Source organism: Pseudochaenichthys georgianus, chromosome 13 (genome assembly GCF_902827115.2).
Source record: "Pseudochaenichthys georgianus chromosome 13, fPseGeo1.2, whole genome shotgun sequence".
Classification (NCBI taxonomy): domain Eukaryota; kingdom Metazoa; phylum Chordata; class Actinopteri; order Perciformes; family Channichthyidae; genus Pseudochaenichthys; species Pseudochaenichthys georgianus.
The window spans coordinates 3,507,615-3,522,914 of NC_047515.1; the positions used below are offsets into that span (position 1 = coordinate 3,507,615).

Genomic DNA, 15,300 nt, shown 5'->3' on the forward strand with positions numbered 1-15,300 from the left:
GTGCCTTGGTTCCTGCGATCCCTCCCCCACCACCCCCCCGGATGATTGACGGCAGGCCTACGTACACTCTCCGACGACTTATTCGTTCCCGTCGCAGAGGAAGAGGAGTCCAGTACCTGGTGGACTGGAAGGGTTACGGCCCTGAGGAGAGGTCTTGGGTTCCAGCTCGTCATGTGTTGGACCCCCGGCTCATCAGGGAGTTCCATCGGCGTAATCCCGAGCAACCATCTAAGACCGTCACGTTGACGGGCAGAGACACAGGGAGAGTCTCTCCTCTTACCGTCAGCTCTTCAGAGGAGGACAGCGAGGGGCAGGCTTCTGATGAGGATGCAGATTCCCACAGGGGGCAGGAGAGGGAGGCGGAAAGAACTTTTTCAGATGAGTACTAATCCCACCTCCCACCCTCATCTGTAGATTAGCATTTAGGGACGTCAGGAGCCGTCCATTAAGGGGGGGGTTCTGTCATAGTCTGCTCCATCTTTCACCAGTAGTTTTCCATTCACCTGTCTCACCTGTTTTCCACACCCACTCGTTAACTCACTCTCTTTCTCTTCTGCACCCATTAGCTTCTGCCAGTATTTAAACCCGCACCTTACACACACTCTTTGCCAGATTGTACTTTGCCTCATGCTTGTCTCTCCCGCGTTCAAAACTAGATTGCCTACCCGGTTCCGACCCTGCCTGTCCCCGACCTGCCTGCTCTGCCTGTTCCCTGATCCTGCCTGTCCCTCGACTATCCTGCCTGGCCTGTTATCCGACCCTGCCTGTATCCACGCTGACCGCCTCGCTTACTCCCTGACCCTCTGCCTGTCCCTGACTCACCTTCTGCCCGCTGTCCTCCGGTGCGTTATACTGCCCGGTTGGTATTCCTCCGATCCAGTGGAATCTCCAATAAAGTATATTACCAATTCTCCTTGGTTTCTCGAGTGCTGCATTTGGGTTCTCCTTAAGGTTGTGACACATGTGACACGATTGTCAAAGGAACTAGTTCGTAAACAGTGCTCTTCAGATGATGTAATCCAAAGCTCTGAATGTAACCTGGCTGCAGCTAAGCTACATCGAGCCACAATGGTATTACAGCTCTGGCTGTTAGCATACCTTGCTAACCCGTTACTCTGGCATCGTAGGACCTCTGGTTGTTTTGGAACCCATTGCCTCTTCAAACATCCAGCACAAACAGTACTGAACATTGGCATTCATTTAACATGTTCCTTTATCTGCCTGATGATTTGGTGAAGGACAATATATAGGAAGGACATTTCCTTTACCGACAGTCACGGACATCGTCACACACTCTCTCGTAAACATGCTGTTGATGTGTTTGTGTATGCATTTGCAAAAAGCCTATTTTACATGTGAATAATATGATCTGCATTCAGTTGTTGTTTGACAGATAGCAAAAGGCACATTATACAAGCATGTAACATGTGTTGATTGTGACAGGAAGTGTAGTTTCTGAATGTTGATGAGGGACATAACGAGCCAGCCGACTGAGCTATCCTGCTTGATGCTTTATTCAGTGTTTACTCAACTGCTGGGTGGGCTTTTCATCAGCTAGTGTTATCTTTCTACACATGCAATGCTAACATCATTTATATTCTATCGTCACCAGTGGCGTTTCTATATGTACAAAAGTGGTGGGGCACAAAAAACTCAGATGTCTATATATAAGCTTCTGCAGAGAGGTTCATGGGTGGTGAGGCACTGGCACTGACACTTCAGGTTTACAAATATATTAAATCAAAATATAATATTATTTTCAAAAGCTTTTTTTGTCTGATGCTTCAATTAATTTTAAACAGACAGTTCAACAGAAGGATACCCAAAAAAATGTAATTTTATCATTTAAATATTGAATTGTTCTAGTAAGATCCCATTTTCAATACAATTGCAGTCTTACCTTGACTTGAAGATTAAGTCCATTTGCCTATCCTTCTGGACAAAAATCTCTATTACTTTTTTGTAAAAGTCCTCCTTATCTTCTTGTAGTTTAAAATGTCTATCATAAATCTAATCTAATCAATAGATTTTTGATTCGAAAATGATAAAAGTAGGGTAGACATGTGGATATTATCCGGCTGAACAAAACGTACATTTATCTAACAGCTACGTTTCCCACAGATCTTATTTTGAGCTATTTTCTAAAATCCTATGGAGAAATCTCGTTGCTTTTTTGTGGAGGGAAGCCATGCGCAGCTTACTTCCTGGTTTTTGGAAGCCTCACTGCAGCTCTCTCGTCTCCTCTTCACACACCACACTTTTCGCGGCACACGTACTTACAGCCAATCAGCTCTGAATTATGTGAGATGACGTATGGTGGGGATGGCAGCACTTTGCCCCGATGGTCATTATTTTTTGCCACACACATTAAATAGGAAAATACTCTGAGCATGCGCAGTGTAGTTTTTGCGGTCACCGTTCACCTTAGACAGTCAGAGGGAGGGGCAGGATCAGGTTTTGTCCCACATGGCTCTAAACAGCTCAATAGGCACACACTGTAGACACTAATTAGAAGAACACAGACTAAAACAGCAATGTACAGACGAATCAGATGATTAAACATGATCTTAAAATATATTTTATATATTTTTTTTTTTTTTTTTTACATTTTGTTGTAATCATTATTTTAATACTTTCTGCTGACACTAGGTGGGGCTGTGCCCCACCTGCCCCTAATGACCAGTCGCCACTGATCGTCACAGTTACACTGCATGTAACATTCTGTCCTGCTGCCAGATGTATTCTTTTAAAATGTTATCACAAAAAGCGAGTTGTTTTTGAGGGTACAGGATAATTACATGGTGTCCTCCTAACAGTGCGTAAAGCCAACATGCTTTACTTATTAGGACTCGAAACACTTTAGCAGGACAGGAAGATGTGAGAAGAGGCTGAGCAGAGGTGTATACTTAATATCGGCTAAATGTATGGTATCAACAGTATAATTAATCTAAATACAGAAATGCACTTTTCACAATATTATGTTCTTATAATTATCCTACAATTAGGCTCAATTATCAATAGCCAATAGGCTACATGAGCATTTTAATGTTGTCAATTTGGTGCTAACTTTAGATTTGTTTTTGTACAGCATCATATCATATAAGTATTTCATGTGTTTTTTTATAGGTAAAAAGTAACATTATCAGAATCAGAAATACTGTAACAATCCCAAGTGGAAATGTTTTTGTGGCAGTTTTTCCATTACAAGATGAATAAAATGTAATGCTTATATAATATAAGAAGTAATAATGTGCAGTAAAAGATAAGATAAGATGTATTCAAATAAAACATAACGTGATATGTGTGCAGGCATTGCAGGCAGGAGGGACTTCCTGTTTGATGGCCACAGGTAGGAAGGACTTCCTGTTGCGCTCTGTGGTGCATCTTGGTAGAATGAGTCTTTCACTGACATGTCTAAGATGATCCGTACCTCAGAGAGTCCAGCTAACAGAGTTGTGGTGTAAAAAGCGTGATATTTCACTATTAAATATAGTGGAGTAGAAGTAAAGTAGCATAACATGGAAATACTGGAGTATTCATACTGTAACAAAGTCAAAATAGTATTGTTCTTTGGTAGAGGTTCTTTGTTACTCTCCACCACTGAGTCACACACAATCCATGAACAAACCAAACTAAGCACTTAACTGTAATACATCAAGCAACTAATCTACTGTGCGGCATGTGGAGAAATAATCATATGAATCATTTATTTGGTACATTTATTCTTCTAAAAAACAAATCAGATGAGAGTTGCAAATTATTCTAGCTGCTAAGCAATGATTTATCAGACGGATAGTGTGAGCAAGTAACAAACCAAAGCCAGCCATCCCACGACCACCAGATTGACCTGGAAGGGTAAAAGAAACGTCTCACTGCCTTGCTGCATGGGCCAAGGGCACTGCGGCAGCCAGCCCACCCTGCACTCACACCTCCGGAGACTTCTGTCCTGGAGGTGTGAACCACATGGGCCCCCCCTCCCCCCCCAAGAAGAAGCTGGGGTCAAGTGGATGATAACACGGAGAGGAGGGCCTGCCAAGTGTTACCATCAGAGCCACATGTCTTTTCTGTCTCTTCCACCTGCTCCATTTGTCTTTCCTCATCGCTCTCAGCCTTTCTGTTGTCACACATGTATCACTCTCTGTCTCACTCACTTAAAGTCAGATGTGTACCCCCAGTACTGACATTGACCAATTCTCTACAGATTGTCGAATGCCTTCTTTTCCAAAGGCAGTTCTGGCAGGGTCATATATTACCAGCATGTTGGAGAACACCAATCGCTCACTAGGCTTTTGACTAGCTCTGCCATTTAAGGATGGAAAGAAACAGTGGGAGAAATGGAAACTTTAAAAAAATTAATGTATTTCTTAGAAACAAGACTTTTAGATTACATTCATTCAGAAGAGTACTTTTAGGCTTGAAATATAATGTCTTCTTCAGTATTTTTCAAAATAAAAACAAATGAGAATATTTGCTCCTCAACAAAAATGCAAATGTTAATGAATTCATTACTTACTCAAAATGTATTGAAATTAGATTACCATTATGTTGATTCCTGCAGATGGGCTTCTGAAAATTCATATATGATTTTGTGAGAAAAGGCTTCTGCATTGTTAACCCGTTCTGTAAATGAAAGGACACACTGGTGATCTCTCTGCGTGCAGATCCAGCTCTGTGTGGTCTGTGTAAGTGTTAACACTACTACTAGCTATACATACTTGTAAAGTCTATAATAAAAGGCTTTTCCAATTTCTCACTTTGTAGCACTGTTATGACCTGGCTCAAAAGGCCACAACAAAGAGGAGACACACCATATCAACGGTTAACACAACATGTGTATTTAAGCAAGTAAATCAAATTAACCAAATTAATTCAGTGCAAAGTAAGTAAAGTATGAGGTGTGGACGTCAGTGGTATCAGTAGTGCAAATGCAGAGTGAGGGTTGCATGGACATGTATGTGTGAGGGTGTTGAGGTGCACAGAGTGAAGAAACTGAAATAACTAATAGCATACTCAACAGAACCGGGTGCCTGTAGGAGAAGAGGGAGAGCAGAGAGGAGCAGAGAGGCTTTAAATAGCCGCAGGGCACCAGACCCAGCTGCCCTGAGTTACTGCAATCAAGGCGGCTGGATGCAGCACAGCCACACCCTCTCCAGATGAACCCACAGGGCATACGACGCTGAAGTTGGCTTCCGATTCAGAGCATCCGATTCTGCAGTTAAGGGGAAAGTTAAGGGACATTTCATTTACAGCGCTGAGCGAACAATCCTCCGTGTTTGAACCTCTTAAATCGCTGCATAGCCGATTTATCTGGACTGGATTATCCCAGAGGGTCTAAAGATTCTTTATAACCCAGTTTGAGATTTGTGAAACCTTTATTCTATTTGTGAAAATACAAACACAGGTGGAAGGCTGAGGTCGCTGCAGCAGGCCAGGATCAGGATGAGAGAGTGAACCTCCCAGCTGGGCGAGCCTTTATGCCTTCTTGTATTTTTACAAATAGAATAAAGGTTTCACAAATCTGAAACTGGGTTATAAAGAATCTTTAGCCTCTCTGGGATAATCCAGTCCAGATAAATCGGCTATGCATCGATTTAAGAGGTTCAAACACGGAGGATTGTTCGCTCAGCGCTGTAAATTAAATGTCCCTTAACTTTCCCCTTAACTGCAGAATCGCCGATCGGAAGCCAACTTCAGCGTCGTCAGGGGCATCACAACGACCATGATTTCTTACCAAGCCTCCTTTCATCACATCTCAGTCCCTTCTGCCTCTAATAGGCACAAGGACAGAGGAATCAAGGGGGTGAGGCAACATGCATTTAACAAAATGGTCAGGAGCGCTCATTTTAAAGTAATGTAAATACAATATGACGTGTGTCACAGCTACAAAAGCCGTCTCAATATTTTACAACCATTATGTTTTATGATCACTTTCAAATGAACATAATGACTTAATATATCATTTTAATTGAATTGACATCCTGTTGGTTTGTTATTTCCAGCATTGTTTCCTGCTCTGCTGTGTGTCACAGGTGCTGGAAGACTGGAAGCAAAGGATCCACCAGTGCATCCTCACTAACCGCGTCTCCAGAAGCTTCCTCTCTTCTCTAGATTTATTTTAGGAATAAAGAAATCCTTCCAAATAGAGTGCTCAGATTGACTTCTGGATCACAGGTCAGGGAAGGAGAGAGGACGAGGAGGGAAGGCAACATGATGTCCTTCCCTCTGCTGTGCATGCATTCCCAGTTGTAATATCATTTCTGTAAACAAGCCTTTCTCCTGGATGTAAGTGACATTTCTCCTCAGATTACGATGTGACATTCAGGATCATCAAAATGTGTATAATGATGTCGTATGCAATTTGAACATCTTAACATTTAACAAATATGTATTCAATTTGAGTCCCAATGGTACTTTTTTATTTCTCTGGGACCATTCGGAAACAGTCATACATGAGCGAAGCTTGAATTGAACTTCTTAAGTGCAGCAGACCAACAACCATTACGCTGAACCACACACAAAACCAAAATAGTTGTTTGTTAAACAAGAATGGTTGAGAACTGGCAGGACTATTCATCAGTGGTTCCTGCTCTCCTTTGAAGTAAATGTACCCGCGTCTTGACATCCTGCTCAAACCACGATCCAGCAGAGAACAGAACAGATGTGTTGAAGAAGATAAAGTTTTACCTGCCAGAAGATGCTATCTATCGTGCTGCCCAGGAAGCCATCTCTCGTTTCAGACGACAGCAGTTTGGGTCCAAGGATCGTCATAAACTCCTCGAAATCCACCTGTCCGTCACCTGACACACACGTATGAGAACAGATTATTCACCACTGATATTTGCATCGACCTTTCTATGTAAATGAACCTTCTTACAGTTTCATTTCATGTCATCGTTTATTTGAATAGGGACAATGCACATTAATGAAGACTTAAAGGTGGGGTAGGTCATTTTGGAGAAAGCAGCTCGAGTGGCTAGAATTTGAAAATACACAACCGGAACAAATCTGCCACTTCCTCACAGAGCCCCGCCTCCAACACACAGGAACGCGCACATGACCAATGAGGGCACGAGATCAGTTTGTGCACAGATGGAAGGCTGACAGGCAGGTAGGCCATCCAGTTACTTTAGCCGGCTCAGATGATTGGTCGAGCTCTTTACAGCGCTAGGGCTTCCACAGATGATGTTTTTTTATGGATTTGTTGTCAAAGCACTTCAGATATTCATTGCTATCGGGATGTTAAGAGCATTCCATGGAATATACAAAAAGTGTTTCAGAAATAAATGGCATACCCCACCTTTAACACAATTAATGCTTCAAGTGTAAACATGCCGGATTTTAGTTTTGAGCTCATTTCCATCCGTAGTCCCTCACATACATTAAGAACATGACATTTATAAACATAGCAAAAAATAAATACATGATGTGCAGAAAGAGCATGAGCAGCATACACAAGTATTTATGACATGGCAGTACAGTGTAGCAGCAACGACATATAAAGTGCACGAGAAGATACAAGAGATGCATAAAGTGCAGGAGGAGATACCCCCGTGTTAAAGTGCGTCTGTTTGTTTCTCAACCATTCTTTGAGTTGACCTTTGAAGCTATTGAGAGTGGGACGATCCCGTGTCTCAGCAGGGAGGCTGTTCCACAACGAGCTGCCTTAATGGAGAGGACATTTTGACCAAAAGTGGTCCGTCTACGCTGCACTCCACAGTCTCCTCGGGTGTCTGACCTGGTGCAGCGTGCAGCTGAGACCATCCTGACCTGTATATCACAAAGGGGATAACAAACAAAACGGCACTCATCCCAACTAGAATCTGTTCTCCTGTGAACTGCAGAGGGACATCCAGCCTTCATCACTGAAGAGTCACTTTGTTTTGTTTACAGATTTGTCATCTAAGGCTCTGTGTTCACATCGGGTCTATTTCTGACAGGAAGGGACAGGCAGGGTGCTGGGCAGAGCCTCCTCCACGGTGTTCATCACGAAACCACTTGTTGTTTATCGTGATTACAACACTATCCTATCACACTGTTGTATGACTGATGAGTTTGGCCCCTTTGGATTTATTACATGTTTGTGCTACTATTTATTTGTTTGAAATGGTTGTTTTCATCATGAACACCAACTGGAGGATTCTTACTCTCTCACTTTGTCACTCTGTGAGCTTCCCCGCTCAGTCTGACAGCTGAGTGAGGAGGACGATCCACACACAGAGATAACGTCACAACATCACCGGCAGCCTCATTCGCCAGACAGGTCTGCACAGACATGAGCGTTTTGGTCTTTGCTGTGATCGTTTCTGCACAACAAAGTCGGTCAGCTCTGAGAAAAACACGCTTTGTAACACTGTTACTCGAGGCGGCCACTTGCAACAGCATGCGTTCTGTTCTCATTGGAATCCATTGAAAAAAGACGCTGGTGCTCAAGAAAAGGTGCTTTGTGGATACAGGACCTTAACGTTTGGGCTCAAGTTTCCAATGTCACACTGTGGGAAAGTTATGTTCAACACAAACATAACCTCACTGGTATCTCTTCGATGGTTTGAAACCTTCAGGTCTTAAAAAGAGAAGCCCCAATAAGAGAGTGACTGAAATGAGGATTCTCTCCACAACAAGGGGGAAACTACAGGTTGCACAAAGATATCAGATTGTATAAAAGCCAGGGAGAAAATGACCTTACTTCTCACTTGATGTATTGCCTAATTAAACACTTTCGTATTGGGTTTACGGTCGCAATTGTTTGCATAATGATCCCATTTAGAGTCAAATATGCGATAAGGCAGTGTGTGCACGTCTCATGTTTGTTTTGATTTCCTGTCTTTGTGTGTTTTCACGCCTGTTTTGACTGTCTGTCCTGGCCTTATTAGTTCCCCCTGTTCCTCATTAGCTCCTGTACAGGTGTACACAGCAAGACAAGGGAGCACTTATTATTCAAATCTTATTATTCAAGGCAAAACAGAACCCAACTTACCAATCACAACAAACACGAATCCAACAAAGACTAAACAGAAAGAACATGACTTAAATACGAGCAGAACTAATGAGGGGATAAAGTGCAGGTCACTTTATCCCCTCATTAGTTCTGCTCGTATTTAAGTCGTATTTTTAAGTTGTGTTCTGTTTTGCCTTGAATAATAAGATTAGAATAATAAGTGCTCCCTCTTGCTTTGGGTCCACCCTGCTTCACTTACCAGACAGCCATGTTGTTTACAATGTGGGTGCTGTCTGTGTTTTGGCTATACAATTTAAAGTCTTTCACAATGTATTTTCAGTTCATGGAAAATAATTGTGACATTATGGTCACCTATCGATATCTTGTTCAGCATTAAAAAAACAAAATGGCGAAGACCAAACCGTCTAACTCAAGGATTCTGAGCCGTAGTCCACAAACACATCGGTGACATCACTGTGATTGAACTTGATACTGTATATGGTTTGGAGTGAGAGGCTAACTGGCTACACTGGGTGTTGAGGGAAAAGTAGACCGTGAACCTTCCCTAATAAACCAAGCAAAACATAGCAAAACATCATTGATACCTTAAGGGTTGCCAAAGTTTTCCTGCAGTTTACTTTTGTTATAACATGCTATGTTTGGGCTTAAAGGGAAGTATGAATATTGTTTGTGTCTTTGTTGTTTAAATCCAAGCCCAGCAAGCTTCAAATCATACAGTGAGATTGACCACGAAGACAAAAATAAATAAGTAATGAGCTCTGACTTCCTCTATCATTGTGGATGTGAAAAAGATCAAAGTGCCAGCTCCTGTATCAGACACAACGTGAAGTTCCTGCTGAGCACATGGAATCCAACAGTGCTGATCTGGAGCCTGCTCATAGTGGTTCAAACTACTGCCAACACAAAACATCAACACTCTGCGGATAGCAACACATTCAAAATTACCTTTATTTTCTCATTTTGATCTTTGAGTGGAGAGTTGTTATAAGCCCGTTATAAGCCCGCTCTTAGTGTTTTTCTTAGGTTTTTATAAAAAAATAGGGTGGACCGACAGCTCACTCACTAGAATAAGTGAATTTGAAGCCATGACAAATACAAGCTAAAGTAAGAGAATATCAGCAGCTGAACAGCAAAGAACATACATTATTATTTACTATCTTTCATTCTTTTAAAACCCAGGTTGTTTGCTGTCTTTTCTTTTCTTTTTCACCCGTCTTATTTTCCCACCTGTTCTCTCTGTAATCTGTGTCAGGCACATTGTCCGATGTAATTTACCGATGCAGGAAAAGTCATAATGTTTGCTGACCTACAGTAGCTCTGATCCTGCTCCAATTGTGCCAGCAACTCTTGGGAATACTGACACTGTAACGTTAAATGCCACACTCACTGCAATTGTAGCCATGCATATTCAGCAGGGCCAGATTCTGAGATCCTAGCATGTCAGGTGGAGGATGGATGGACGACAGTAGAGATAAGGTGATTGGGTTAACAGGTTCAAGGTTAGACAGGATGACTGAATGGAACGTTTTGTATGGTTCTCACTGCTCTCATCAACCCTGAGCCCAGCAGCTAACAACTCCTGACAAAAAGGCTGTGTACTCTCTGCCCAGGAACAAATAGCAGACTGATAAAGTTAGAATCCACTGTATAGCTGATAAGGTTTAGCAACTGTAAGAGTTATAGAGCTAAAGGATAAGATGTTTTGCAAAAATATTTTTAGAATTTCAGCTGGCAAGAAAAACAGACTTGGTCCCATTGGTTGGACCATAGTTTTTCGTTTAGTTTGGCATTTTTGGCATTTCCGTTTGTACTTATTCCGTATTTGTACTTGGGAGCCAGAAGGGACACTGGTTGAGTACAATGGCCAGACAAAATGTCACAATTAACTTTCATAAATGGAAAACAGTGTGAAAGGGTTAAAGTTGTAAAACAGAAATGAAGAAAACACCTTGGTAGCGACCTGCCAATCACAAAGAAGCCACGCCCTAAAGCAGGTATACGTATATGGCCCGCGAGACCATTTGGTACGGCCCTCGAGGTAATTTATAAACACACGCAAAAAATAAAAAAAATAACGAAATCTAGACCGCAAAATAATTAAACAAGTGAGTGCCTGTTTTTCCTGGCCAAGGTCAGGGTCCTTGAACACAACACGAGCCTAACGTGTCATCACGTGGTATATGTCTCGTCTGACAGGGGTGCAGTTCTGACGGAGAGCACCGGAACGTGGCTCAGCACTTCAGATAAGGAGCCGTACAGATGCTGCAGTTTCTGCGTGACTGTGTCTTTAGTTGTAAACCCAGTGGCGATCTGTTCATCTGTCACACTGATCATGCAGTCAATACCTTTGTTGTTATTAGCATCTGGTTAGCTAGCTATGCTAACGAATATAAGAAGCTTTTTCTACAACCAGTGAGGTAAAGGCACATCATTATATGATCATTATAGTTATAAAAAAATAAGAGAATAAAGTAAACAGGTATAAAATACTATATGACAGTAAAAGAAAGTTGTAATAAACAAGAAAACACTTTGAATGGGGAGTGATTTGTAAAATATCCATAAATAAAAAGTAAATCTGTTTACAGTTCTGTTTCATCTGGGTGTTGAAGAATAAAGATAAGGAAAAAGTAACTGTGAATATAAGATATAGTAAATCCTGTTATAGGAAACATTGAGCTGTCTGAGTGGAAAAATAACGTGTTAAAGTTTACTGCTGTTAAAGTTTACTGCTGGCCGGCTACATCCTGTTATCTTCAAGGACGAGATGTGGGGCCCTGATCCTCACCAGATCCAGATCCTGAGAAAACCAGTTAAAACAGGTAATTAGAAAAAGGGAGTATGGCCCTGGCCTGACCTTAGCTAAAACTGTGTGTTGCTGGGCAGAAAAGGCAGACTGCAGCACAGAGAGCACCAAAGGTGGGGGCTTCACAGCAAACACTATAAAGAACAAGATATATTCAGAATTCGGCACTCACTTCAACTGGGATCTCACACTGACGAGCCTGTCACGGTGGGAACTCAAGAAGGAGTCCAAAGCGCTTTGTGGTATAGTACGGATTGATATATCTTTGTTGAACTGTGTAATAAAGTGCTTATTTGAAGAAACAATTCATTGGAGTGCAAAGTCTAGTTTTTGTACAGCTAACAGAGAATAGTGTCTAGGACACAATTCCTTTCCCCTCAGAACTAAGAAAGGTCATCGGCAGATCCGGACGGCGACCCCGCTCTGGCCATATCCAAACGATCTGCGCGGAGGACGGACCTGGTCCGGTAGACTCCAACAGTGTTGAGAGATGTTTCCATAGATCTCTTGAAGTTGCTCTCAAAGTGCACCAGATTGATGCTTTTAACTTCAATATTTAAGAAAAAATATTCCCGGGGTAGCATGCCCCCGGACCCCCCTAGAGGAGGTTAGGTCCCCCCCCACTTAAATCATGTTCACATGGAAGAAAGAAATAAATGGGTTGTGATTTTAGTATTTTTAAGCTGAGGTGAATAATATGTACGGCCCTCGGAGGATGTTGAAAAAATTGAAATGGCCCTTGAGAGGAAAAAGGTTCCCCACCCCTGCCCTAAAGTATACCAGGATGCTATACTTAAAAAAATATCAAGACTTTAGTTTAGCTAAGTAGACGACACTTATATTTACATTACTATTTCACCTGGGGGAATAAGGTCCAATACAAGCCATCAGTAAGTTCATTGAACAAATCAATGGGGCTGATATGACGGAACATTTTTTAAATTAAAGATAAAACTGAGGTACAGTAATTGGTTTTAGGAGCCAAAAAAATCGGTTGTGAGTTTCAATCGGCAATGTTAAAACCACACAATTAGACATCTACAAAGTCGGCTTTCATCTATCCATCCATCTGTCCATTTTCAACCTCTTCTCTGGAGTCAGGTGGTGGGGGATCAGTTCCAGCAGAGGATCCCAAACTTCCCTTTCCCTGGCCACATCAACCAGCTCTGACTGGGGGATTCAATTGTTTTTTGTAGAGGTCTTTGAGTTGCCTTGTGTGGAACATCAATCAATTCGTCCATTATAATTCAAAGCAGCTGCTTCAGACGAGTCTCCTCCTGAGTCATGTTGCAACAAGCATTTCTGTTTCAGCTTGAAATAGATAGATAAATGATTACAAAAAAGATGCAAAATCCTTCTCCGTTTAGATACAGACAAACAATTTGATTAAATACAAAAGGGAATAAAACTAACTGTTGGTCCCTGATGGTTATTTAATACAAGTCTAGATCCATATGTATAGTTTGGAGTCAAAGAGAGAACAATGGCATCAAGGTCATTGAGACCAGAAGAAAAAGAAGAACATGCGTAGTCTACACTCTGGTGCAATGCTGTGATCTGGAACAAAGAAGAGTATTCACACCTCTCCATGAAGGGCATGGTCAGCTCAATAGCAATCACATGGATAGGCCGGACAGCAGAGACCAGTGGAGCAGATCATTGGTCGGTATCTTCTAGAGATCCGCTGGACTTGGCCGCTGGGTTCACAATCAATGGCTGTGACCGCGGATCCAATCCTCACAGCAGTGGCGCCAGCAAGGGGGGGCCAGGGGGGGCCATGGCCACCCTGATATATTTGTTGGCCGCCCACTGGCTCCCCCACCACACACACCGCGTCGCCAGTCACGTATGGTAGTAGTTTATCTGATATTTAACAACAAATACACAGCCAGCGAGTCGCTTGATTTGAGCTTCCAACGCTCATACTGCAGCCCCTCCCTCTCCCTCTGCTACCATGGTAACACTCTGATACTGCATGCACCACTCTGATAATCGCGCGCACCACTCTGAGATTCGCACAGACAGCAGCAGGTTGCAGCAAAACGTTTCTTTCTACTGACTGGACTGGAGTTGACAAAAATCCACCAGACTTCTAGAAGGTAAATCGTATACGTTTGTTGCCTGTTGAGCCCCACAACACTTCAGGCGTTAGTGTGTTAGCTTTAGGTAGCAAAAAACAGAGATATGCTTAGCTTTAGCTGATATTCTGATCAAAATATGTGTTCAATGGCATTAAAACGAGAAAAACGCTGGAAGACCTGGAAAACAGGCTCGGGGCTCAGTAAAGGCTGGCTTCACTTCAGGTATAATTCGTCTGTAAACACACTTTGGCGGCTATCCGAGTTAGCGTTAGTTTAGCATGCTAAGCTAACGTTAGCTGATGTCGGTATGCTGGGCTGGTGTAATGCGTAGGCTACTATTAATCACTGCTGTGTGTAATGTCAATCTGCAGAAAATGAAGAGAAAGTCAACAGACATCTCTTCTTATTTTAAAGGTCCCATGTCATGGCCATTTCCACTGATCATAATTCCATTGTTGAGGTCTACTAGAATAGATTTATACTGTGCAATTTTCCAAACTCACATTGGTTTCGCATACAGCATCTCTGTAAAGTATGTGTATTCAGCAGTATTCACTCTCTCCACTAAACCCTGGCCTCAGAATAGACCGGAAACTATTATTTTACCGTTCTGTTTTAATTTCACAATAAAGTTAGTTGTAATAATTTGTTTTGATATTATTGTTTTTTATTAACTACTAGACCGCTGGGTCATGTTAAAACCATCTTTCCTGTGTTGCTGTGGGTTTTTTCCATCGCTTTTGTGTTACAAATATCAAAACAATAACAGAATATATCCGTCGTAAACTAAACCAGAAACAGCAGTATATATTATTTTGTTAACACTGTAAACTTGACAGCTTTTTAACCCGCACCTCCTACTGGTTAACGCACGTTATTACACGTTTAGAGTAATATTGAAATCTTGAAAAGGGATGTGCAAAATAGCAATTATATACAGTTTTTAATTATCTATTTGTAGAGAATAACGAGTAATGAATATACTTTATAGGGATCTGCAGATAAATATTTAGTCTTCTCAAGCACCAACAATCATTACATTACAGTGCATTGCATTTAGCTGACGCTTTTATCCAAAGCGACTTACAATAAGTGCGTTCGACCAACAAAATACAAACCAGAATCATATAAGTACATCAGGTTTCATAGAGCCAAAACATTTCAAGTGCTACTCAACTGGCTTTAGATAAGCCAGTCCTCCAATCAAATATCTCTCCTGATTGTTGGCACTTGACAATCACCTTCCCTGAATTTTACTCAGGTGTAACTAAAGTCTGATTTAAGGGTTGTTTATATTTCACATCATTAATCAGAACCTGTAAAGTAACTCAAATAAATGTAGTGGAGTAAAAATACCAGGTTAACCTTAAAGAAAGCCTTCAGGATTATAAAAGACCCCCATCACCCCAGCCACAAACTGTTCTGCACATTCTGGGAGAGGAGGTGGCTATTGTGGA

General features: G+C 41.8%; 1 protein-coding gene across 1 annotated transcript in view; it reads right to left on the minus strand.

The window, feature by feature from the left end:
* The window catches only part of LOC117456877 (calcium-binding protein 8-like), a 201,904-nt gene that overhangs the window by 103,144 nt on the left and 83,460 nt on the right, over nucleotides 1-15,300 (minus strand). The window contains exon 4 of the mRNA XM_034096726.2: nucleotides 6,685-6,797. Within this exon, the coding sequence (XP_033952617.1) occupies nucleotides 6,685-6,797 (113 nt within the window). The remainder of the gene's footprint in view (nucleotides 1-6,684; nucleotides 6,798-15,300) is intronic.